This window comes from Molothrus ater, chromosome 11, assembly GCF_012460135.2.
Source record: "Molothrus ater isolate BHLD 08-10-18 breed brown headed cowbird chromosome 11, BPBGC_Mater_1.1, whole genome shotgun sequence".
Lineage (NCBI taxonomy): Eukaryota > Metazoa > Chordata > Aves > Passeriformes > Icteridae > Molothrus > Molothrus ater.
Window position 1 is genome coordinate 21,008,961 of NC_050488.2, and position 25,864 is coordinate 21,034,824.

At 52.6% G+C, this 25,864-nt stretch overlaps 1 protein-coding gene across 2 annotated transcripts in view; it reads right to left on the bottom strand.

The window, feature by feature from the left end:
- The window catches only part of PLXND1 (plexin D1), a 68,484-nt gene that overhangs the window by 11,134 nt on the left and 31,486 nt on the right, over positions 1-25,864 (bottom strand). For both annotated transcript variants that reach the window (XM_036390902.2, XM_036390901.2), the window contains exons 12-28: positions 23,524-23,687; positions 22,616-22,767; positions 22,376-22,475; positions 19,199-19,338; positions 18,693-18,860; positions 16,718-16,808; positions 16,296-16,571; positions 15,252-15,401; positions 12,324-12,438; positions 11,220-11,327; positions 10,457-10,569; positions 9,179-9,286; positions 8,509-8,639; positions 7,991-8,189; positions 2,002-2,148; positions 1,117-1,273; positions 809-912 (exon numbers count right to left, since the gene is read on the bottom strand). In XM_036390902.2, the coding sequence (XP_036246795.1) occupies positions 809-912; positions 1,117-1,273; positions 2,002-2,148; positions 7,991-8,189; positions 8,509-8,639; positions 9,179-9,286; positions 10,457-10,569; positions 11,220-11,327; positions 12,324-12,438; positions 15,252-15,401; positions 16,296-16,571; positions 16,718-16,808; positions 18,693-18,860; positions 19,199-19,338; positions 22,376-22,475; positions 22,616-22,767; positions 23,524-23,687 (2,423 nt within the window). The remainder of the gene's footprint in view (positions 1-808; positions 913-1,116; positions 1,274-2,001; positions 2,149-7,990; positions 8,190-8,508; positions 8,640-9,178; positions 9,287-10,456; positions 10,570-11,219; positions 11,328-12,323; positions 12,439-15,251; positions 15,402-16,295; positions 16,572-16,717; positions 16,809-18,692; positions 18,861-19,198; positions 19,339-22,375; positions 22,476-22,615; positions 22,768-23,523; positions 23,688-25,864) is intronic.

Sequence of the window (25,864 nt, forward strand, 5' to 3'; positions counted from 1 at the left end):
AAGGGAATTTTCAATACAATTACAAGACAGTGAGGTTCTCAAAGCCGATGGGAATTGGGCAAATACACATATCTAAGGTACATTTTTGGATGTTGACACCAGGTAATTTGAAAAGGAAGGAGAGTTTGGCCGTGCAGGGGCTGGTTTGCCATTCCCCAAAGGGGAGAAGGGGCGGTGGCAGCGGCGGGGCTGGCGCAGCCGCTGTGCTGGGGGCAGCGTGCCAGCGGCACGGCTGCTGCCCCGATAACCACGCCATGAGCACTCAGCTCCACTTCTGTTTTCCAGGCACGGCTACACACCAGGGAGGATTACGCTTCCAGGCATACCAGGGAATATGAAAATCGTTAAGTATTTCTGGTTTCATTTAATTTTCAACAGAAAAACAGTCAAGAAAACAATCTGATTCACCATGTTTCCTCATATTTTTGGCCTCACTTCCTCGATGGTATCCCCAGCCCCTGCTCTCAGGCACTGACAGTTGTAGCTGCAATTTCAGCAGGAGTGTGGATCAAGAGCACAGTGATACTAATCAGCCAGGCTGGTGGCCCTTGGGAATAAAAGCTTTTCCCCCCTCTTTCTGTTGTCAGTAATAACTTGTTTTGCATGAAGAGTGTTAATTAGTTTCTGTGTGTTGCAATATTAACGAGATTCTCGCCAGGGCAGATGTCTATTCCCTGGAAGCTCTCACGGAGCTATGGCAACCTCTCTGCTTGTTCCTGATGATCCCGTTTTGGAGGGGAACCGCAGCTCGCCCTGGAGGCCAGGCAGGCTCCGGGAGGCAGGGCTCCCCTGAGGGGTCTAGCTTTACCTTGTAATGTGCTAACGTGTTGAGTTTCTTCCTGCCGTCCTCCACCACCGAGGTGTCATCGAGGTCCCGCAGGATGTAGCTGTCAGTGCTGGTGGCGAACCACTCTGAACACAGAGAGGGGAGAAGTGAGACCCCAGCCCGAAGGAGGCAGGGGCCAGGGGGTCTGGGACTGCATGGCTGCCCTGGTGTCTGTCCTCCTGTCCGTGCTGCTTCACCCACTGCTCTGACAGGCACCAACAGCTGCTGCACAACCTCAGGTGCTTCACCTGTTTTTACAGAGTGGCTGGTCCCCTGCACCTGGTCCTTACCGAGGTCAACGTCTTCCACCCTTGGCCACTGGGAGTAGGGGACGTTCTTGCAGAAGGCCTCCAGAATTTTCTCTTTCACTTGACTCAGTGTGTCCGTGTCCATGGCTCTGACACTCAGGGAGTCCATCCCACAGCCTTGGAAGGAGACGTTGAGGTTCTGCAGGGAGAGGCTGTGTTAGGAAAAATCTGCCTGGTTCTGCTGGCTCCCAAGAATGCTTGGAACCTGTGGTGTCTGCACAGCTCTGGTTGGTGCGCCCTGGGCCCCATGCTGATGGAAATCAGGCTGAACTAATGTGGCCATCAATGCTTTACAGCATGAGAAGCACTGATTTACAGCCTCAGGGACTGAGGGCTCTGTTGACCAAGGTGGGAGAACACAGGGAGCAACAGAGCAGCCCCATCTCATGTTGTCTTGGTAATGGGGTTTGACCACCACAGGCAGCAGGAAGGGTCAGCCCCCATTACCAGCCGTGTCCTCAGCTGCTTGGCTCCAACTGGTGATTAACAGGACCACCAAAGCTCATTGCTCAGCCTCTGCTTGATGCAATGGGACAAGTTCCACTGCTTAACCAATGCTGAGCCTGCTGCAGGATGGGTCTGCTGCAGTGTATGGAGCCCTTGAGAGCTCCTGGACAGCAAGACAGGCAGCTGTGAGGGGCTACAGGCTGCCACAGACACCCGCTCGGAGACCAGGGAGGCACAGCTATTGCCTCAGTTGCAGCCCAAAGCTGCAGGGCAAGGAGAGCAACTCTTCCTATAAGAAATCCTCTCCTCCTTTTGTCTGGGTGCGTCCTCCTCTCACCAGCTGTGCAGACCTAAACGCTGTGAGCATGGCAGCTCCCTCTCACCCCAGCTCTGGGGAAGCCCCAGCACATGGCTACTCACCCTCGGCTTTGCCTCTATGTTCTCCCTCAGCAGCCACTCCTCGTTGAGGGTGTACCTGGCCTTCCCTGTAATGGCATCGATGGAACCCTTGTTAATCTGCTGTTTGATGGCACAGATCAGCAGGAAGAAGGGCTCTCCAACTGTCTCCTGGGGAGAGGAAAGAAGACCAAGTCAGCACACTGGACCTGGTTGTGACAGGTCCATCAGCAACACGGCAGGGACAGGCTTTGTGTGGACAGTGAAGGTGCCTCTGCACACCGGGGAGCAGGACTGGTCCACCCCTGGTGCTGCAAACACCTGGTGGGGGCCACTGCCTCCCAACTCCCACTTGCCTCTCTCTGAGGCTGCTCAGAAGTTTTCAGACTTGTGGCAACATGACAGCGCAGATGGGGAAGAGGACACAACAGCCAACAACAGCCGCAGGCCATTTTTGGGGATGCTGTAGCTGTCAGCATCAACATACCCCATCCAAGTTCTGCAGCAAGCACCGGAGCTGTGGAGTGCCACCGACGGGCTGTGCCAGCCTGTGCTGTCTCAGGGGCAGAGCTGGGGTGCTGCTCAGAAGGCAGGGGCATATGCACGGCTGTGCTGAGCAGGGACGTGCACACATGATACTCAGCAAAATGCAAATGTGCATTAATTTACATGTGAATTACACAGGAACAGGGAGAATCTAGCATACTGTGCTACAGAGATGCTTCCTGCAATCTGACAGGGTGCAGACTGTACAACATGCTGCACTCAGCAGGACAAGACAGGGCTGGTGTGCACAAAAATCCAAGAACAGAGATATTTGGGCATCCAGCTTTCTAATGAACATGTCAGGCAAACCCCTCATTGCACAGCCTGGCTTGAACTGAACTCCATGGGAGTGAGCCCACAGTCTGGGCCTGTGGCTCTGGGAACCAGCGTTCATACTTCTCATACCACAGCAGAGCCCTCATCACAGCAAAACAGAGGATCAAGGTCAACAAGCTGTTCCCATGTGACAGCAGGCAAACACACCATTTAACTCCTTACATTCATCAAACCTAAGTTCATGGGAGAGAGGTGAACTGTGGCACTCCTGCAGCAAGAACGAAAAATATAACAGGGAGCAGCTATTTCTGATGTGATTCAGCTACACAGTATAATGCCAAATTTCTGAGCCACTTCTGCCTGCTGCACTGATGTGCAAGGGAAACACAAGCTATTTTCTTAAGGAACTCTTCAGTGTTAGAGTACATCCCATTCTCCCTAATGCTCACGTCCAATTTCCTTCCAAAGAGGCAAGTGCAAATTGTGCACATTTATGTATTCTGAGCCTCCCCCCTGCACACACACAGGCCTGCCATCTGAGAGCCTGCTCAACACAACAGATACCCCACGGTTTTGATATTTCTCAGCTAGGAACTGCTAAATCCTGTTCAATCTGCTTCTTAATTAAAACTTGGTGATTCTTTTATTCTAATTGCCCTATAAAATTGCTAATTGCTAAAGCAATTAGTTCGATGTCAATTTGGATGCGCTGCATTTGGTGCGGTTGATGATAGGGTGATACAGCAGGGCTGTCAGTGGGCACACGCCGTCTGTGCCAGCAGGGCACTCACAATTCACTTCCTTGTCAAGGGTAACTTCATGAATACTGGGAAGCTCCCTGGGTCTGCTGCAGGGGTTTAATGATTCCTGCAATGCTCCTGTGAGCAAGCAACACAAAATGGGCTCAGAGCAGGGCTGCGGGTGCTGGAATGCAGGAAGGCATGGCTTTCAGAATGTAGAGGAAGGTGTGGACTCAGGAAGTGGAGAAGCTGAGCATTGCAAGGAGTGAAGAATGTGCAGAAGACACAAAGAGTTCATTTTGGAGAGAAAAGCAGAAGCAAGATGTAACAAGGGGACAACACTGACATGGAGACCTCCTCGGGCTGCAGTACCACTGCCCTCATACTGCAAATTGCAGGACACCACTGGCTGGCCCTGCACACAGAGTCATCAGTCTCTGACACTGGCCATGCCACCAACAGGAACCCTGTTTGTGTCACATGTGAACAGGGACAAACCTGAGGCTAAACTCAGGGCTGGGCTCTGGAGCCTTCCCATCCCCGCCATGGGCAGCTCCAGCCACAGGGAGACTGCAGCGTCTCCAAAAACCTTAAAAAAGGACGAGTCCTACTGATATGGGAGCTGTTATGGGTGGAAATGAGCATGGGCTGAGCGGGTCAGGGCTGGCCCTGGGGCACCCTCCTGCTCACACGAGGCTGCCCTGGAAGCCGTGGAGCTGGGGGTCACTGCAGACCCTGCAGGGTGCACGGGCAGCCCAGGCCAAACGTCCCCACAGGGGACACAGCTCCACTGCACACAGCGCTCCACCACCGAGATGCTATTTCTGTTTGGCTTTTGGGTTTTCAGGCTCAGGAACTGTGGGATTTCAGGGAAATCTGCAAAAGTGCTAATCAGACAGCGAATTTCAAAGCGGGGAAAGAAGGGCTGGCAGGCAGGGACTAGAGATAAAATGGCAAACTTGTGAAACCTCCAGCATCGTTCGGAAAACTCATCTGGAAAGGAATCAAAACTGTCTTTGGACTTGGCTAGTTAGGAGAAAGGAAGTTTAACCAGAAGAGATCAGTGCTGATTCAGGACAAAAAAATACTTAAAAAAACACAGTCTGGGGCCTTTTTTTCCTCCTATTGTGAATGTATTTTAATGAGACTTCATTTTCATTTTTGACTGAACTGTTATGGGCCTTTAAAGCCACCCAGGGCACTGAAATAACTGCAGTAATGGAAAGCACAGTTCAGGCTGGCAGGACTTGAACTGTTCCACGCACACGGAGCGTGGGAGGGCTTCGTTTTTATGTGCTTGGGAAAACAAAAAGGTTTAGAGCACAGACTGGATTCACATGCTGCTGCCCTATTAACACAATTCTGACAAGTTATTATAGATGTCCTCCCAGGAACACACTACAGCCATTTCCAAAATGTTTTGGTGAGCCTAGGGTAGGAACAGCACAGAAAACAGCTGCTTATCCCAAGTGTCTGCTAATTTTGGGACAATTATCTGTTTGTATTCTGTGAAGAACCAAACCTCCATCCCACATGCAAAACTTGGGTAAGCTTGGACCCAGACATAAAAGCCAAATTCCAGAACCCTACTTTTCCTTTAACCCCTGTTAGGAGCCAGGCACAATGGTACCATGGTAGCTCATGGAGAAGGCTTTCTTTTAAAGCTTTTTCCACCAAAACTGTAGCACAAAGTAGAGACGTGGACCATTTCATCTACGATTCTCACTCAGTTCTGCAGCCACAGAGTTCTGCTCTGATTGTGCAAATGCTGCAAGTTTCCTGAGCCCCCGTGCCTCGCAGCAAGCCCCTGCCAGCTCATCCCAACCCCTCCCACGCTGAGCCAGCCCCTGCCACTGGACTCCATCGCCTTCAGGTGCCCTCCACATGTGCAGGCCACGAATGCCTGTGGCCAGCAGCTCCTTCCCAGCTGAAGACAGCTCCTTCAAATCATTTTCCCCCAAAACACAAATGGACGGGCTGTTAGGCAGAGCATTAATGTGAAACAAATGTTTTGAGCATGTAGCGTTGACTTACAAGGGAAAATACAAGCACTTGGAATTTTTCCACTGCACAACGGCGGGGACTTTCACAGCAGCTGTTTCAAATAGACATTGTGATTAATGGGGATAATTCAGGAATGAAAACCAGGCCCATCATCACATGTCTGACAGAGCAGAGCTACAGGCAGGCAAGCCTTCTTTTTAACCAAGAAATGCCTCTCTGAAGGCAGCAGAGTTTGATCCTTAGGAACACAAGGCACACGGGAGGCCTTTGGCTATCACTGCCATTTACATCACAGCCCTGAGCTGACACCAGCCGTGTGGAAGGAGGTGCTGTCTGTTCCACCACAGCAGCTCCATCCTCATTTGTGTGGTGGGGAAGATGCCAGCTCTGCTGATCTGGATCAAGCTCCTGTCCCTTTGCACAGCTGGGCTTGTGTCACCTGGGATAAATTTTCTCTCCAGACACTCCTGTCTGATCAATTATTTTCCCTTTTCGGATTTCAGGAGCAGCTCAGTGTCGCCTCTGATCCCACTCTCACTGTGGAGCATGTGAGATATCTGAGTCTCCTGGAAATCAACTTCTTTGTGCATTTGCTTTCAGAGATGGGAAAGAGGCTGCAGCAGTGCTCTGCAATGCCATAGCTTCAGGCTGGACACGGGAGCCCTGCAGGGGACTGCAAACAGTGCGTAGCCTTAGCCCCTGCCAAGAACCTGCTGCAGGTGGATGAAAATGCACATTCAGCCAGCAGCCCAGCAGCTCTGCAAAGGACCCAGTCACCTCACAGGACCTCACAGCCCTGCTCCCACCATACCCTGTTCTCGTCCTTCCTCTGCGGGCTGGGGGAAGGCAGCTCACAGCTCACAGGTCACAGCTCAGAGGTCACAGCCCACAGCTCACAGCCCACGGCCCACAGCTCACAGGTCACAGCTCACAGCTCACAGCTCAGAGCTCACAGCCCACAGCTCACAGCCCACGGCTCACAGCTCACAGCCCACGGCTCACAGCTCACAGCCCACGGCTCACAGCCCACAGCCCACGGCTCACAGCCCACAGCTCACAGCTCACAGCCCACAGGTCACAGCCCACAGGTCACAGCTCACAGCTCACAGCCCACAGCTCACAGCCCACAGGTCACAGCCCACAGCAGCACTGCCCAGCTCTGGGGATGGCCACAGCCCCCCGGGCATGGCCACAGCCCCCTGGCCCCAGACCAGCCTGCAGGAATGGGCAGCTCCCACCCGGTGCTGAGTGTGGAGCTCCTCTCCATTAGTGAGCCGTGTAATGTGCTCAAGCCTTCAGGCCCACGTGATAAGGCTCCACTTTCCTCTTTTTCTTTTTTCCCTGGGAAAGCCTTCTTGCACAATGTCCATTTTTAGCACAAGCTGGAGCTGGATCAGATGCCTCACATGTGGTCTCCCCTCCCCAAAAGGGAAAATCAGCACTTTTTTTTCTCCAGTGGTTAACTACAGGCACAAAATCTGAAGATTAAAAAAATTTACTAATTTCCTCTTTTGTATCCTTACAGGCTGGATAGCTGGGCTACACTGGCACAGTCATCCTCATCCACTCCTGTAACTCTTCTTTTATTAGACTGGCTAACTGTGTCGGCTAGAATGAAAGATTATGAACTACAAAACCACTGGCTTTAGGAAAAAAAAGTGATCATCTGGGATCAGAAGACATCACAATATGTAAGAAGACAATATAGAACCACTTCTGTGGATGTAGACAACACTTTGGGAAAAGAGATTTTTTCAAAGGCTTTTTCAAGGCTCTTCCCGTGGGCATAATGGGGTATCCTCCAATTAACTGCTGTGGAATCAATTAAGTTATTGCTCAATTCTTCTGGGGAATTCAACAGAACTGGCAAATGTTGGAGATAAAGCACTGAGCAGATGGATGCTGATGGCTCTGAGATGCCAAACATTTTCCTGCTCATTACCGAGAGAAGACCTCAGCCTTCTGGGACAGACACCCCACCTCTCCTGCTCAGATTTGTGCAGAACCACGAGGATGCCTCTGCATAAGAGGCCCCACACACCAGTGGGCACTGATACAGGGCAGCCCCTGAGCCATTCTGAGCCTCCCGGGGCAGACACAATGACTGGCCAGCATGGCTGTGCCAGCTGGTCACAGAAACAGCACAAAACCACGTGGGCCCCAAAACCTCCAGCCACTCTGCTTATTTTTCAGTCCCCTATGGCTCTTCTCAAGCACAGTGAAAATATTGATCCATGCTCTGGCCTACCATGAAGACTGAGCTCACGAAAATCCTGGGCAGAACTGGAGAAGCAACTGAACTTCAGGTTGCTTTCCTACTCCTGAATCATTCAGTTTGCCAAGTGTTAGTGACCATGTGAGTGGCACTGCTAGCAAGTGTCAGGTCCTAGGCTACCCCCTGCATCCCTCATCCCTGCTCCCACCACAGCAGGGACTGGTTCTCTTACTCTGAGATAGCTGTACATGCAGATGGACATCCAGTTGGTGAGCATCTTCTCCACCACAGATTCTGTCCTCCTCAGCATAAGCTTGGGGTTTTTGGAAGCTGAAGCATCTATTAGATCCACCAAGAGGTCCTTCATGATGCTGGTGTAATACTCCAGTTTCCCATGCAGTGCAATAGTAAGAAGGGAGGCCAGGTTACACCTGAAACAGAGAATGATACAGGACTCAAGCCCCAGTCCAACGAGACTGAAGTGCTGACTGGCACAAAAATACCCAACACACAAAGGCAGTCTTTCAGACAATCTTCATGAGCCTTCTTAATGGTGTTAGAAGTTCTAACCCTCATTCAATGCTGCAGGACCTCAGGTCAGCTTCCAAACTCTTACTGGTAAGCCAAATCAGTGAGTGCTCTACAGGGTTTATGGCCACCCATCTCTAGCAGAAATGTGTAGGCTAGTGTGACTCAAGCATCCACTGAAACACACAGTCCCAGACAAGTCTTTGGTTCTGAAGCTTGTACCTGTCTCTGACAGCAAAGTCCTTCTGTTGCTCGAGAGCATGGACAAATACGATGAGAAAGTGCTTGTTGTTGAGTAAGGTGGAGAACAGAGAAATTCCTTCTTCCATGTTGGGTCTGCAGTTCTCAGGGATCTGAACAAAAATTTAGAAGGCAGATTAAGAAAACCCTGCTTGTTGTTTTCCTCCACATTTTATCCCTCCTGATGGCAGGGACACCCCTACTGAGCACAGAGATACTACATAGAAGAGCCCTTCTTCCCTCTACCTGACACAGCCAGCAGCTTTGCTGGCAAGGAACACCAGCTGGGCCAGTGGCAGTGGCCATTCCTTTCTGTTCAGCACTCCTGAGGATACCTGGAGCACTGTGGCCAGTTTGGGCCTCCCCACTACGAGACAGATGGAGCAAGTGTGGCTGAGGGCTAACAAAACAATTAGTGGCTGTACAAGGAGAGGTGAAGAGGCCTGGGTTTGGTCAGCTTTCAGAAGTTCTAGGGAGACTTTACTGCAGCCTCAGGGTTACAGAGCCAGGAAGGATCCCAGGCCAACGCTTCTCCACGCAAGAGCAGATTCACAGATCTGCCTTCTGCAGCCAGCCAAAGCTGATCCAGTGCTGGTCTGTGTTAATGGTTAGCCACACCCAAAAGTGTTGGTTCTGCTAGTGGGTTACTCACCTTCCACTCCCCCACCAGGAGGGGATGTGTTTCCTGGACCTGGGAGCCCACCTGCGAGCTGAGCTGCTGGGATGGCAGGATGTAGCACTCCTCGTAGAGAGAGGAACACTGCAACCAAGCACAGCGTTAGGGGAGGGCACTGAGGGCTGTGCACCTCAGGGGAATAAGATGGGGAGACATGTCACTGGGACTAAAGCCACCCATTCCAAAGACATGCACGGGGCTGGCTTATGGAGCCTTGAAACGCTTTGCAAGAGCCTCCTGAGTGAGCAAACACCACAAGGATGGGGGGAGGCAGACGTCTGCTCAGATGCAAGGCTGTGAGGGCAAGGAGACTGCAAATAGAGTAATGTGACAGCTAGAAAACTCCCAGAAGAGAAAGCTTTACAGAAGATTATATCAAAATAGAGGAGTTCTGGGTGTTTCAACATATGTAACTTTTAAAACAGATGGGATAAATGTTTAAATATCTAGCATTCATATACCAGCCTGAATCTTAAAGCCTCTAGTGTGCAGAGATATGGAGACTGGGTAACTGAAAAACCTGAGTAATAGCTACTAATGAAACACTCTGCAGTCATAAATCATCATCTCAGTCCTCAGCACTGACACACAACTGCCTCGGGGGTGAAATACAGCCGCAGTGAAGGGCACACAGCCACAGGCGGAGCAGCCGGGGACGGGAACGGCGGCACCAGCACGTCTGCTGCAGGACCCCGGGCAGACAGACTGGGACTGCGTGCCCAAGGGACCTCTCACTGGGAGCACCACGCACACAACCCTGGACAGGGAGGAAGGGAGAGACAGAGACATCCAAAGAACTCCTGAGGACTGGCCGAGCTGCTGGGAATGCTTGGGGACACCCTGCATGGGACGAAAAGCCTCTCTCCTGATCGCCAATTCACCCTTCAGCCACCCTTCAGCCTCTGCTGAATGGAGTGGGGTGACACTGGAGCCCTTGAGGAGGAGACCCCAGCACTGTGCTTGTGTGAGAGCTCTTTCACAGGAGGTGTGCAATGGCCCCAAACAGGCAAGCCAGAGCAACTCCTGGGACAGTTGCCGCCAGCTTCTGTCATGTGCAAGCAAGCCCGATCTCGTATGACACCCCAGGAGGTGCGGCTCCACTTTTGATGATAATTAAGGTTGAAATATGTGACAAGTAAATACATAACAGTGGAATGATTTTGTGACACTGTAAAAGCCCTGTAGCAGAGCCCTAAACTGGGTGGGACATATCTGGGAGCAATGAGGTGCCCGTGACACGCGCTGTCTCCTTACTTTGGGGAAGAATGTCCTGGTGACAAAGTGCTTGTACTCCAGGAAGGGGATCCCCTGGCTGCGGTTTAGCTCCTTGGTCAGGTCTGTCATGTCTGTCTGCAGCTCTGCAAAACCTTATACAAAGAGACCCACAGATGGTGAGAGCCCAGTCCTTCACCAGCCGAGAGAGGCTGGCACTGGAAAGCAGGGCACATCCCACCTCTGCCCCCTCACGCCACGTCCTTGCGGGGGCTGAAGCCGTTTGCTCTGAGCAGCACATTCCCATCGGGGTTTAACCACCACACTGTACACCTTGCCCCAGCTTGACAGAACATTCTCTGCCCCAGGAGCCCCAGTGCCCTCAGCACAGGATGTCAGCCGATGTGGCAGGATCGTGGACGTGGGGTGGTGGGTGCCAACACCTGGAACATTTCTGCCATTGCTCTATGAGGAGCATGCTGCAGTTTCTGTTGCGCCCAAGAGGAAAGCACACTGAAGGTTAGCATGACCTTCAAGTAACCCTCTGACACAGCCAAGGGCAGAGAAGCTGGTGGCACTGGAGATCAGTGGTTTGTCCAAGCCAGGCAGCAGGACAGTGGCAGGGCCACACTTCCAGCCACTGAGCCTCATTCCCAAACCCTGTAAAAACTCACAGGCGATCACAGAAATTCTCCTACAATTAGTTCTATACACTTCTACAGAGCACAAGGTGAATTGCTTCAAGCCTGCTAACCTGACATCTCGCTCCTAGCCATGGTTCCTTGGCACCCAGACAGTGACTTACCTTTGCGGATTTCCTCGCGGATCTGTGACTCCATCTCCTCCATCTGGAGCAGGGTTTTCTGCCAGTAGCGCTCAGCTCTGCGGCTCTTTGTGCAGAACACAAAGAGAGCTGGAAAAGAGGAAGAGAATAAGCCTTTTGGACCCGGGCTTAGGAGCAGCTGCAACTGGGATCAGAGCAGTTCTCTCTGACACAAGTGCAGAAAGCTAAATCCAGAGTTGGTTTCACACCTACCAGCAGACTGGTATCTGCTCAGGCAGTTGTCGATTATCTGTAAATAAGTAGAACCAGCTGGAATTTAATGATCGTGCTGTAACTGTCATCTTCAATTTAGGTCTGGGCTGTCGGTATTCAGCTTAACTGTGTATTAATGTGTTCCAGCTGATTAATGAATACAGAATTGAGGGCGTTTACCACCTGTATTACAGTGTTCATATCTGACAGTCTTCCCGTGCCTCCAGAAATATGTTTCTAATGATGGGTGATGCATCTAGTAAATGGGGTGCATTAGAGCTTTTGTTAAAAATAAATTAAATCCTTACTCTAAAGCCCTCATTTGCTGTGAACTAGCAGGTTTCTTGCTGCGCAGTCATTCTGGGCATGTGATGAGCAGGGACCCTAGCCCAAGGACAAAAGTGTGCAGCACAGCTTCCAGCCAGGTACATACACTAATGTGCCTGCTTCAGATTTGCAGCTAAGGATGCTGGCTCTGCTCTTCCTACTCAGCCAGGCACCTGCCACTGCTTGCTCCTGATGACAGGATCTTGGCCTAAGAGCACCTTTAGAATGGTCTGGGACAATCATGCCTGTGACCAAGATCAGTTTCTCACATCCTTCTTTATTTTGTATTATAGTAACTACTGAGTATTTGGGGAAAAGGGTAAGTTTATAAATATCACAGGTTGAAGTAACAGAGTTGAGCTGTGGTTTCAGCCAGGAAAAGCTCTGTGCTGCAGGGAGCTGTGTCCTGGCACTAGCTGTGTGCCATACCTGCTGCACCCAGACTAGTTTCAGGTACTGCACAACTGCAGCACTCAGAGTTCACACCTCCACATGCTGAGAGAAAAACCTTGCCACAGCCTGGAAACACCTCGTTCTTTCCCTTACCTACAACAGAGAGGACCAGCAGGATGCTGCAGATAACGATGGAGACAATGATCGCGGTTTCTCCTCCCCCAAGGTGCAGCATGGCAATTGTGTAGTTGAACTTTCCAACTTGGATCTGAGGAAGGAGAAGGAGGCAGGAAAAGCAGGGGCTGAGCAGCATGTTGCCAAAGGGCTGGGAGCAGGGAGGGACACGGGGCAGCACTCAGAGACCTTCACCCGCGGACTCTGAGCGAGCTGGCACAGCCTCCCAGGGCCGGAGGGAGGGAGGCCGGGCTGTGCCTCTCACTGCCAGGCCTTGGGCACTCTCCAGGGAGCCCAGCTCCCTTCCTGTGCTCTGGGGGATGCCAAGGCCACACCCAGCAGGCTGTGATGCTGCAGTGGTGCCCATCCCAGTGCCAGCACAGGGCTTTGGTGGCAGAACTGCGGGTCCCATGGCCCCACTGCACCTGCCCCAGAAGAGACAGCCCTTTCCTAGAGAGCCCATGGCACTGCACAAGGCTGCCTGTGCTGCTCTTACTAGAAAATCACTTCCGTTAATCATCAGCTTCTTTATGGCTCTGAACAGCGTTTGGAGCCCTGCTGCACTCGCCTTTCTCCTCCCAAATCAGAACGGCTGCCGCCCAGAAGAAGTAGGGTTAAGAAACTTTTAAGTCCTTGAAATACAAATAAACTTAGGGAATAAAAATAAACGAGACCATAGACGAGTAATGATCTTGTGGCTAAAGCAGTGAAAGGGGTGTCAGAAGATGCTGGCTCTGCTCCCAGCCTGTACTTCTTGTGACAACAAGCACAAACCACTAGAGCTCAGTCCTTGGGTCTCCTGATCTCCAGAAGGGAAGAGGCCAGCACACATCACAGGCTGGCAAGTTACTGGGTGCCATTTACAAACAGCTCTTTGGGCCTTTGGGATGAAAGGATTCCACAGCATCATCTGATAAGGAAAACTCATGACCACACAAGGCTTTCGCTTCTGGAAATGTGAGTTTCACTTCTGCCAAGGAACGAGAAGTGAGAGAAACTTGAGAAAAAAACCCTTGAAATTAGGTAGGGAAGAGTTCCAATATCTTATTATTTTAATTAATCATTTGATTAATCAAAATTAATCTTGATTTCCTGTGTCATGGAACACCTCTGGGTAAGGTGCCCACAGGGGTGAAATTCCAGCAGCTCTCAGCCACTGGACCAAAGCTGTCCCACAAGCAGGACCTTCCCACCACCTCCACCACCAGACACACAGCTGGATCCTGAGGGAAATCCAGCCCTAGCTCTGGGAGCATCGGTGAGGGCATGGCTGCTGCCAGGGGGAGGCTCCAGGCACTGAGAGCTTTGGTCTCTACCCTGGCACATTGTCCAAGAGCCATGGTGCTGGCCAGGGACAGGAGCCACAGCACTGCAAGAGCACCTGGGCAGGTTTACTCAGCAGCCTCACAGCCACATGCCCAGCCTCAGGATCGTCACTTTTTCCCTCTGAAATGCTGTAATGAGGCAGCTCCTTAAGGTGTTTTGAGCCTTTCTTCCCTCACCAGCTCAGCCTTTTACATTTTTCAGAGAAAAAAATCCCTCAGCTACTGTTTAGTTCAATGCTTAAACTGTTTGGTCATAAACAAAGATGAGCCTGAATGTCTTGACAAGTCTCTCTAGTGTAGCTGGACAGCTCTACTCAACCCTCAGTGCGACCCAGGCAAGGCCCCTGCAGATCCTGCCCTGTGTCACCAAAGCCATTTCTCATGTGTGACAAAGCAGCAGCCACTCGTGGAATGGCAGGCAAGGGCCCCAGCCATGCCTGTAGGTTTAGTAAGGGTGCACAGGTATGAATATAAGCAGATTAATTAGCTGCCCTTTCATTGCTGGTGCACTCTGAACACCCTTGTGATATTTAGGGCTGGGTATCACTCTCCTGCTTCCTGGGGACTTGCCGTGGTTGGTTAATGTCACACCAAGACTAGCAAATTCAAAAATTCCTTTTCTTCCACAAAGGAATTCCCCTGTTTCTCAGTTCTTAAAAAAAAAAAGAATTTAAAATTTACCCTGTTTAAAATTCCTGTTAAGATGACTCAAGAAATTCTGTTACTTCTGCATTTCCATGTTTCCAGTTTGCAACAGAATTTCATACACCTCAGACTGCTGGCAGTAAACTGGACAATCCTGTCAGCAAATTGGCAGTGCATTGTGCCTTTCTCCTGGGCAGCCCAGCTCCAGAGCTCTGCAGGTGCCTCCAGCTCTCCTTGCCCTCCCTGCCCACGCCTCAGGCTCCCATCCATCCCCTGCCAACACACGGACTGGGAGAGGGCAGCGGGGTCTCCCACGGGGGTGGAGGCATTTTCTCTCCAGATACAAAGAGCCACGGTCACATCCCTGCGTGGCCACGGGCTGGGTATGACACGAGGGAAACTGAGGCAAGCACAGCAGCTCAGTCCAGCCCTCTGGGAAACAGGACAGTAACCAAGTGTGGGCAGTTGCAGACACAAAGAGCAACAGCAGCCCTGAACACTGAACTCTGCAGTAAGAAAGCAGCAGCCTTTGGAAGCCCTGAGTGCTGCTCTCACCCGCCCGGTCAGGGGCCCAGCTGGGTGAAGGCTGGGCTCTCATGGCCACCCGTAGCCCTTCTGCCGGTGGGGCAGAGCCGATGGCTTAAAGCTGCAAGGAAATCCTCAAACACATCCCATGAGGAGCAGGAAATCAGGGCAGGTGACAAAACCTCACATGCCTGAGACCTCAGTGTGCCTGTCAGAGCTGAGCAGCCTCCCCGGGCACAGCGCCGGAGCTCAGCGGGCAGCGCTGGCTTGGAGCAGCCCTCAGCCTGGCCCCTGCAGCCTGCTGGCCACTGCCCTGCGGCAGCACAGCCCGCTTTGGGCACCGTTCCCCTGCGCAGCCTCCTGCAGGGAGCGCAGTGTGCAGGGACCCCCTGCCCGCAGAGCCCCCACTCACCGTCACCGGCAGCTGCCTCTGCGAGGAGCTCAGCGACTCGTTGATGGAGCAGTGGATGACTTTGTCTGAAACAATCTGGATCTCACACGAGATCAGGCCGATTTTCACCTGGTATTCATTGCTCTCCAGGCCCAGGCTGTCAGGTTCTTTCTAAAGGCAGGAAAAAAATCAGGATGTCAGGCTGCAGCATAGCAGTCAGAATGGCAATCGATCTTCCTGCTTTACTTTCCATATTCCCTGCTGTTTTGCAGACCTCGGAAGACTCTCCCTCACCAAGGACATTTTTCCAGCACTCTGCAGGAAAGCCAAAACCAGGCCATTCCCCATTTTCCTGTTTCCCATTCTTCACTCAGCATGGGGCATAGGATGAACAAGCCCCTCATGGAACCTGGAAAAATCTGCTTTTGATCGGGCCTGCTGTGCCTGGAAGATAAGGATGTAAGCACCCATCTGGGAGGGGGGAAGGATGTACAGCGGAGGGGACAGCCAGGGGATGCGCCTGCAAAGCCTGAGAAAGGGGGAGCACATTGCAAACCATTAGGATATCCTGCAGCAAACAATGGCCTTTGAATTACTATTGCTCATTGTCCAGGCCAATCAGCTTCTGCACCCCAACTTCCTTGTGAGCTGAGCTGAATTCAGTAGCCAAAAGAGAAGAATGAATGATCTGTTTCTGCAGGAATAAACACCTATTGTCAGGCCCTTCTGCAGCACCTGCCTGGTTTCAGGCCAGGGCACTGTAGTTCTTTTCCACATGTCCAGTATTCATTTAGCCCCTTGCTAGAGCACCCTCCCCAGGCAGCTCTCTGGCATCATGCCTGAGAAGGCTTCCCCAGACCACGCTGCATATCCTGGGGTGGAGAGGTGCAGAAGCTGCAGGCTGAGCCAAAATCAGCTGCTCCTGCTGCCCCAGTTCCCATCCACCCCTTTCTCTGTCCTGTGTCTGTGGACAGTCCCTGTGCTGGTACTCAGGGCTGAGGAGCTGCCCAGGGTGGAGATGGCAGCACACGGAGAGAAGCAGAGCTGTGACCACCACCCTCTTACATGTATGACCAGAGTTAAGGGCTCGCCAGGATGGTGCTTGATCCACTTCTCCTTCTTGGCTGTAGAGAACTGGGGGTCAGCGTAGTAGCCCAGGCTGAATTTGCTGATGTGCAGGGCCTCCTCGGGGTACATCTCCTCATCCAGGGCCGAGCGCTCGTCAGTGTAGAGGCGCCCGTTGAGGTAGAAATCCACAGGGGCTGGCTTGGTCCCCACAGTGACGTTGGAGGCAGCTGGAGAGGGGCAGGTGATGGCCGTGTCAGTGTGCACCTTGCAGCGCTGAAAGCAGCAGCGTGAGCGTGTCAGAACCCAGCACCAGAGCGCTCCCAGCCCACCCTGAGGCACGGGCCGAGCCCCCACCCTCACAGCTGGAGCAGGCACGCAGCCCTGCTCACCACGGGGCCACACCTGGCCCAGACACCCACCGTGTGCTCCCTGCCGATGCCACGCACAGCCATGGACACGTTCTGCACCAGCCCAAAGCCTCTTCCTTCCAGCGTGATGATCCTGCCCCCGCTGCCAGAAGGGAAGAAAGAGAGGGTGACTGCAGAGGACAGTGCAGCAGTGGGATGTGAGGGCTGCATCCTCCTCCTGTCATTTCCTCAGAGATGTTTCCAAGCTGCCTCAGCAGAAAATGTGACCCAATGGCCAAAGTCTTCTTTCTACTTACAGCAGAAGTAGGAAGCTACCTACACAGCTACCACAATGTCATGGAAGAAAGGAAGGAAAGAGGAGTAGATGCTCTGGTGGAAAGGGGGGAGCCTCTTCCAGCATCAGGAGCCGTCCCCCTTCCCACTGTCCAGAGGAGCAGCCTCTGCATGCCAGGGTAGGCAGCAGGCATCCTGGCCACTGCCCCTGTGAGTGACCTGCAAAGCGATGGCCAGGACACAGCCCCTGCCCGCCCTGCCCTGCCTGCAGCAACCCACACAGAGCTGTGAGACTTGGAGAGGGAAACGTCCCTCATCCTACATCTTCCAGGAAGTTATGATTTAGACCAAAATGTGAAAATTGCTGTGTTTTGAATCTGCTTGGGGGGACTGCAACACATGAGCTTCCCACTGTGCAGTCAACTAACAAGAATAATGAGCAGCTCCAATGTGCACAAGGCAGAGCAAGGGCCGGAGAACCATCACCACTCATCTGCACCCTAGATCAACCTTCCCCATATCACATTTGACTTGTTTGGAGTATTTGCCAGGGAAGAGGCAAGACTCACAAGTCCTGTTATCTGAAGAGCACTCCAGGCACAGTGACTTTGGGCACGAGGCCCCAGGGTTCTCTGAAGCCTGGGGATATCACTGGGAAGTTATGATCCAAGTTTCTCACTAGCCTTTCACATCTGAAGACTAGTGTACAATTTTGCATCGGTTTAGATTTTGGTTATATGGATTATTTTATCAATATGGTAAAAGAAATCAGAACCAGCTAAATTTTCACACAGGTTATTGGCACCTCATGGTCAATAGTCCAGCAATGTGCTGAAGCAGTCAGACTGCACGAGCAACGCCAGAGGCTGGGGAGAGCCTGCAGTTGCCATCCTCATTATCTGAAATTTGGGAACGGCTCTAAGTACCAAGGAAGCAGACTAAGGTGACTGAGAAACACCGCAGTGGTTTCCTTTGTGACTGCAGGCAGGACATTCTTCCCTTGTCTCTTTTTAGACACTGCTCTTGCCACTCAGCAGTTGGAAGCCTGGCTGAGTCATGGCTCTGCCTTTCCCCTAACATTCCCACAGCCTGCAGCCTTGGCATTGTGCTCGGGAACAGAGAGGCAGCTTTGTTCCAAGAGGGTCAGACCACCAGAGCCTGCTCCTGCTCAGCCCTGGCCGTGCTTTCAGCGATGTCCTGTGGCACAGCTGCTGCCCTCCCAGATTTCCTAGTCAGCCCTGGGTTTTTCAGCCTCCACAGGTGAGGAGGGTGGTATTTCACCACGGTATCCAAAGGAACAGAAGTCTGAGAACTCCACTGAGATGTGAAACTAAAAGCAACACACTTTAAAAATTAAATACTGTGACCTCGGGAAGGTTGAAATCCAAAATTACAAATTGCATCTTATCCTCCAGCAGTTTTACTGCCAAGAAAAACCCTCAGGGTCTCATAGAGCCCCCACCTGGGCCTCCCCAAAACACTCACGAGGTGTGCACAGTATTGTTACCAAGGCTGACATTTTTCCACTTGTAAATGCATCAAAATAAGCTATGGACAGTCCTGGTGTGCGACACCTCTTCTCCCGTGCTGGGGTTACCCTGGAGCACGCCAAGAGCAACCTAAGGCACCCTCTATACCTGCCCACACCAGGGCTGAGAAGCCCCTTCCTCCTGGCAGGACCCTCTCCCCACCCTCTCCCACCGGGAGCTGACCCCCTCTTTCCCGGGCTGCCGCAGCTAGGGCAGGATCTCACCTGATGTGGCTCTTTTTGGGGTTGATGTCTGATATAACCGGGTTCTTCTCATACTTGAAAGTGATGTTGTGGCTGGCACAAGACTTGTTCTCGAACTGCACGCAGACTGGCACAGCCGTGGTGAGCTCCACGGCGGGCATGGTGCAGGTGATGCTGCTGTCCGTGCGGCTGCGTAGGACACGAGGTGAGCTGCAGGGAGCTGCAGGCTGCAGCCTGGCCCTGAGCACCCTGACAGGCAGCTGGCAGCCACAGATGACAAGGAGCTTCCAGTGCCGTGCCAACAGCTGTTCCTCCAGGCCTGCTAGGGGCAGCTCCCAGCTCAGCACCCGGCTGCTGGGCCCGTGCACACAGAGGGGAAGGGCAGGCAGGGGGATGCCATGCCAGCATGCAGTGGTGCCCCCCATCAAAACCCTCGCTCTGCCTGACTTCTTGGGGGACAATACCAACCTTCCTAATGCTTGGGCTCTCATCACTACTCCAGTGCCAGCCCCCAGCCCTGCTCTCACCTGAGGTCCGTGCACTGCTTGGAGGAGTTGATGAGGACACGGAGCTCTGAGCCGACATCCAGCCTGCTGCCTCTGATGGTCACTCTTGTTCCTCCTGCCTTCGGGCCATTCAGAGGAGCTATGGACTGCACCACGGGAAGCTAAAAACAAAGGGGAAATCTGTTTTCTAGCCTGGTAAATCTGCAGCTGGATATTCCACACTGTACATGGGAATTGATTCAGAAGTTCGAGTAAGAGTCCAGCACTGTGAGGCTCAAACAGCAGCACAGCAAAAGCTTTTGCTGGCAAGCTTTCAGAAAAAGAGAAGTGATACAAACGCTAAAGAGTAAGATCAAATAAAACCTCTGTGACTCTCAGTGGTCCCTAAATACTCGCTGTAAATGAAACATGGGGCCAAACAGGAGCCCAGGATCTCACCATTCCCTTCAGATTTCCAGCAGGAGGTCCAGAGCCAGTGACAGCATAAGATCCATCAATAAAAGGAAATTTCTACTCATTCCCTCCCTCACCATCTCAGCCCTTCTAGATCCATGTCCTCCTAAATGCAAGGATAATGTTAAAGCCTCACTGGACGATGGCCTTTAGATCAGTAAAATAGCCACCTGGGTTTAGATAATTGAATATCAGACCCCTGCTAAGGAAACTTCAAATCTGCATCTCTTGCTGGCAACAGGAACTGAGGGGGAAGTTACTTTGCCTCTTGCCATTTGCAGCATAAATTAGCGTGTATGTTATCTGTGTTTGCAGCCCCTGGAAATCTTCCTGAGATTCATGAGCTGAAGGCTTTGATAACTCACGTGGCGCTGAGCCCTCTTGTCTGCTCACAGGCACCCCAGGAGAGGCTGCTGGCAACATCCCTGCTCCATTTGAGCAGGATAGCCAGAGCAGAGCAAATCATGATCCTGAGACCCTTCCACAGGGCCTGGTGACTCCCTCTCAGACAGACCCACGGGGGCTGGCCCCGCTCCCCCCAGCCCATCCCTTGCTCGTGCAGAGCAGACCCTCGATCCTTGCAGGTGGGCAGTGGAGTGCAGGCTGAGCCTGCTGTTAATGCCTTGCCTGCAGTCTCTGCCACACAAACCCATGTGTTAACATCTACCCTTGCCCTTGTCCTACACTCAGATGGCTTTGCTCCTCTACTGACATTTCTTCTGTCAGTTCTGACCGTCACCCATTTCCACCGGATCTGTTTTGCTAATTTCTATTTCTCTGGTGTCTGCAGGCAGCTGTCTCCTGGCCTTGGCCCTTAACCCACATATTCATAAGTACAGCTACAGCATCAGCAGAGAGGATTATTCCTGTTCCCCAAAGCCCTTCCCCTTAGCCAGAGCCAGGGGCTGCTGCTCTTGGTGCACTGCCAGCACCAATCACCTCCATCACAGCTTTGGCAAATCCAGCTCATCCATAGCCTGCTATAATGTCCTGAAGAAGCCTCTCCCTCCTCCTCAGTACAATTACAGCTGAATTCTGTCTCTTCTAGGCATGTATAAGGGGGACTTTGAAAGATGTAGCACACAAACAATATCTGGTATGTCATGAAGTACCTTCTTTGGAAGGGCACTTCTGAAAGGCTTTTAAACTTTTCCAGGCAACTGTACCAATGCCAAAGTTCAGGTCTCACCAAGACCAGCCTCACATGGTATAGGCTACTCCATTTGCATGCCATCAGATGGGAGAGGAGAACCAAGAAAACAAGAGTGTTGCTTGGTCTGCACATGGCATGAAAGCTACTTTACACCTTCATCATGCAGTGTCCCTCCCCAACATGTGCACAAGGCAGGGCACTCCCTCATATGTGCTCCAAGCTTTGCTAAGACAAACAAGACAGACAAACAGAGACAGACAGAGAGACAGCAGTTTTCTACTGTGCCACCCAAGCAGGAAGGGCTCCCCTCTCTCTCCAGGGAGGAGCCTGCTCCCTAAGCTTGCCCCGGAGCTGCCGGCACAGGGCTGCCATGGACCCAGGCTGAGGTCAGGGCCTGGCTTTGTTCAGCATTGGTGCTTCCACAGGTGTTTCCTGAGAGGCTTTTCCTCGCATGTTAAGAGCTGGTGAAGGAGCTGCCCAGCCCTGTTCCACTCTCAGGGTCCCTCTCCCCCCTCTCAGCCAGCAGTGGGGGATGTGCCAGCTCAGCACACACATCCTGAGGATCCCCAAACCAAGGGGGCTGTTGGGATGTGAACCTGGACACCTGGAAACTGTGGAAATGGGATCTGGGAACTCCTGCTGAGACTGGCCTGGCTGTGCCATCACTCCCCAGCCTCTCCCCATGCAGTGTCAGGCCCGGCTCTGCTGGGTGCTGGGGTGTGCCATGCCTGTGCTGGCTGCGTGCTCTCAACTCCCTGAACTAAATACCAAATCTGTCATTGACTTCAGGGTGGGAGAATCACACTCCATGATCTGCCCCAAGTTCCTCACAATGGCCACCAGGAATCAAAGTGTTTTCTGGGGCTCCAGGTCTCCTCCCAGGCCAACAACTTGCAGCACAGACTGTCCTGCCCCAGCTGAAGCTGCTGTGGAGGCACAATGGCTCCAAGCACTCCACGTGCTCTCAGCACCCACCCAGCATGGCTGTCCATGAATACTGTCCAAGAAGAAGGTTCATGTTGGGAAGAGAAAAAATGCATGGATTTCTCTCCAGGTTTATAGAGATGAAAGCTATCTTTGTGAAACAGCACAGCACAAAGTTATAAAGGGCTTTTCATTGCACAGTGACATGGGGTTAGCTTCAGCCTAATCCCTACGCATTATTTCATGCAAAAACTAATACAATCTCTGCAGCAAAAATATCAGTTCTAAACAATGTGAGTTTATGGAATGTAACTTACATAGCACAAAGGGGCTTCACAAGTCCCAAAAAATCTCACAGGTTGTAACAACACTTCAGCAAAAGAGGTAGAAGAAAACTGAGTTCCTTTTTATAGCAGGAGAACTGCCAATAGAGCTGGAATGAGACAGACCCCTGCAGGAGCTGAGTCTGGGAGCGTGGCTGTGCTGCCAGCATCCTGCTGTGGTCCTGCCACACCCCACACAGGTAACCACAGGTGAGGTGACACCTCAGCAGCTCCTTAAGTACCCCAAGATGTAGTTGTAGATCCTGTTTCTCAGCCAGCTGGGGGAGGCATGGGGAGCTGCACACCCACTTTAAGGGGCACAGGAATCACCAAAGGAACACTCACCACGTAGGAGTACCGCTCCCTGGACCTCCCCTCCCGGCTCACGTTGACCGTGACCACGTCCGAGAACGCCTCCGGAGCCTCTCCGGTCTGGCACACCACTCTGTGGATGGAGGAGGCAGATGGCAGTGGCGACAGGCAGCAGCAGCTGGCCTCTGCCTGGCCGCAGGGACAGGGAGGGATGGGCATGGGCCAGGGACATGCAGGGGCCGTGGTCCCTCCTCCCCGGCTCCCCCAACTCACGTCTCAGAGACGACGTATCTGTGGGGCAGCGGGGCGCAGAGCACGCCGCCCACGCGCACGGCGCCCGCGATGTCGCTGAAGCGCCGGCCCAGGTTCCTCCCGCGGATGGTCAGCAGCGTGCCCCCCTCCAGAGGCCCCCGCAGCGGCTCGATCTGCAGCACCAAGGGGCAGGGCATAAGGTCAGAGCATCACAGGGCCCAGAATGGTTTGGGTTGGAAGAGACCTCAAAGATCATCTATGATTCATGCCATTGGCAGGGACACCTTCCACTAGACCAGGTCAGGGGAGAACCAGGAGCTTCTGGCCTTCATCCCTGAGCCAATCCTGGTGTCCAAGCACCACCTGAGCCCTGTGAAGCAAACAGAATCACTCCTCACACTCCTGCTTGCCCAGTGCACCCAACACCAGAGTCTCCTCGCTCCGGCTTGGCAGAGGAGAAACCACCACACTTCTCTGCTGTGTTGGGCAGTGGGGTTTAGTCAAGGATCACTTCAGCTGCAAACACATCTGGGAAGAAACATGCTTTCTTCCACAGACCAGCTTTGAACCCACTCCTACACCACCGGTTTCACCTGACAGCTGCTGCCCCCATTGCTGTGAGGGGACAGAGCATGGTCTGGTCACGGCAACATCCCAGTGCTGCGAGAGGACAGGGGACCGGCCATGATGGTGCTGCTGTTGTTTTTCCCTCTAACACGATGAAGACTGGATCCTGTCACTAGCAAGATGTCCTTGACAGCATAGAAAGCCAGCGAACAATTCAGTGCTGGTCTGGACCCCATCCCGTGCCAGGGCCAATGTGCAGATCCTCCTCAGCTCCAGTGCAGCCAGTCCCAGCCCTTGGCACCACCCACCACCTCACACCATGCCACACTGCGAGCACCCTCCGTGCTGCCTTCGGGTCTTACCTTGCGAATCTCTGGAGGTGGGCAGACTTCAGCGACCTGTGGAGGCTCGGTCTGCAGCCTGCAGCTGGAGCTGCTCTCGCTCCAGAGGCAGCGGTGCCCCAGGTCCTCCCTCCCCAGGCACTGGGAGCAGTCGGCGCTGCCGGTCGCACAGTTGTACACCTCCACTGAACCACCAGAGACAAAGACAGCCTGAGCTCCAGGCCTGAGGCTCTCGCAGCTTTGCTTAGCCTGAGGCAATCCAACCCACACGGCCCCCCCCGCTCCCACCACCTGCCCGCTACGTAAATCCCAGGAAAATCTGAAATCCAGCGGATGAGCAGAGCACACAGCAAGACGAGGGAGCCCTTGGCTACCCGTCCTGCAGATTTCCCAGAAGGCCTGGGCGCTTGTTCACACTACAATATTATTTAGCACGTTCTTTTCTTTTTTCTCCCCCTTGGGAGAAAAACAAGCAACACCCAAACTTGGAACCTTTTGTCAATTAATGCTACATGTTTCCAACTCTCAGCATCTACATGGGAAGCTGCTTGGCAAAGCTGGCTCCATCCTGCCAGGAAAGCAATCACATTGCTTCCACACTGACAAAAAATGGGGTACTTTGTGCTTTGTACAGGGTTTACAGTCCTTTCCTTCCCCCTGTGACCGCAGACCCCTTTCATTGACTTCTTCCTTCAGATCTGCTCAGCTCAACTTCCATATGTTTTTCTTATACTGCCTTCACATTTCCATTAGCTGGTGCCCTGGGTTACATTTCCTCTCCAGCCTCAAGACTTCTGCCACTGAAGTGTGGGTATCCATGGAGGTAGCAGTCGGAAATGCTCAGGAAACATGGCTTTCACACCCTTTTCCCCACAGGAGACTTTGCAGGAGCACATAAAACACAGAAACAGACACATTTGGCACTTCTGCTCACAGGAGCATCTTAAGGCATTTCCTGAGCAACTAATGAGTCCCTCAGCCTCAACGCTCTGCTGTGCTGTGCTAATGAAACTTCATCAGCACCAACAGTGCCTGTGCCATGCTAACGAAACATCACTGGTACTGAGGGTCTCTCCTATTCTTTACAAAAAAAGCCTATTCCATGTCATCTGCAGTCTCCCCAGGCGATTACACTGGGTGGTTTTCCAACCAATAGCAGATCTTGTATTCCTTCAATGGACTATCAAAACAGAGTATAAAATAAAAGCTAATAAACATTGAAATAATAAACAATAACATCAGTGATTTCATTAAAGACATTTTAAAAGATGCCTATGTTTGTCTAGCAGATCTCTGATGCAAGGCAGTCTCTCGAATGTGACTCACACCAGCCTGAGCAAAGAGAGGAGGAGCCAGAGCAGCACAACAGTCCTGTGGGAACTCCAAATATTCTGGCCAATTCTGATGGATGCAAACATGGCCTATGTAAACGAGCTCCTTCTCCATGCAGGAGGAGGGGAATTCCACCACGCTTTTTCTGCTGTGGTTCCAGCTCCCAGCGCCACCCACACAGAGAACTGAGTTTTTGACACAGCCAAAACCCCATGTCCCACCCCCCTCCTCAGGGTTACCACTGTATTGCGAAATTATGCCCTCTTCTTTCTGCAGAGAAACCAGATCTCATGCCTGCCCATGCTGGTATTTCCAGGTATTTTCACTTTGCAAGATAATCCTCCTCCATTCACAGGGGTTTACCATGGGGAAACTTTTCTATCCTGGTCACTGGCTGCTGGTGCTCGTGTCTTTCTCCCTGTCACAGCTATCCTCCAAAGGAAAGCTCTCTTTGGGCTCTCCTCCTCCTCTGCACTTCAGATAAATCAGCCCCTTCTGCTACAGCTGCTGACACTGGTGAGAGGCAAAGGAGCTCGGGAGTGCTGCCTCCAGCCAGAGCCCGTGGCAAGGGGCACCTCTGGCCGTGCTGCTGTGCCAGCCCCGCTCCGAGGCCGGGCCCTGGGCTCGTCCTGCCTGCCCACCCTGTCTGAGTCTGACTCATTTCGGGTCTGACTGCCTGCCTTCCTCAGTTTGCTGATGTAGCAAGGGCTTTTTTGGGAATCCAGCCACTCTTTGCAGAGACAGAGAACAGGCCAGGGGTGAAATGTGCTTACACATTTTATTCCTTCTCAGCAGAGGAAGCAAAAAGAAGGACTCAGTTTTCACAGCATGTGGAACCTCGGTGCCATGCTCCTGTGAGAGCTGAGGGAAGAGCCCTGCCCCATCCCTTCTCTCCCCGGGAGGAATTCCTCTCTAGCTCACACCCCGACTGGGAGCACCAGTTAACCTGAGCCGTGCACCACTGGCAGGTGAGACCTGAGCTGCCTGCACTTCTGGGCAGGGCTGGACTCTGGCTGGCTGTAACAGGGAT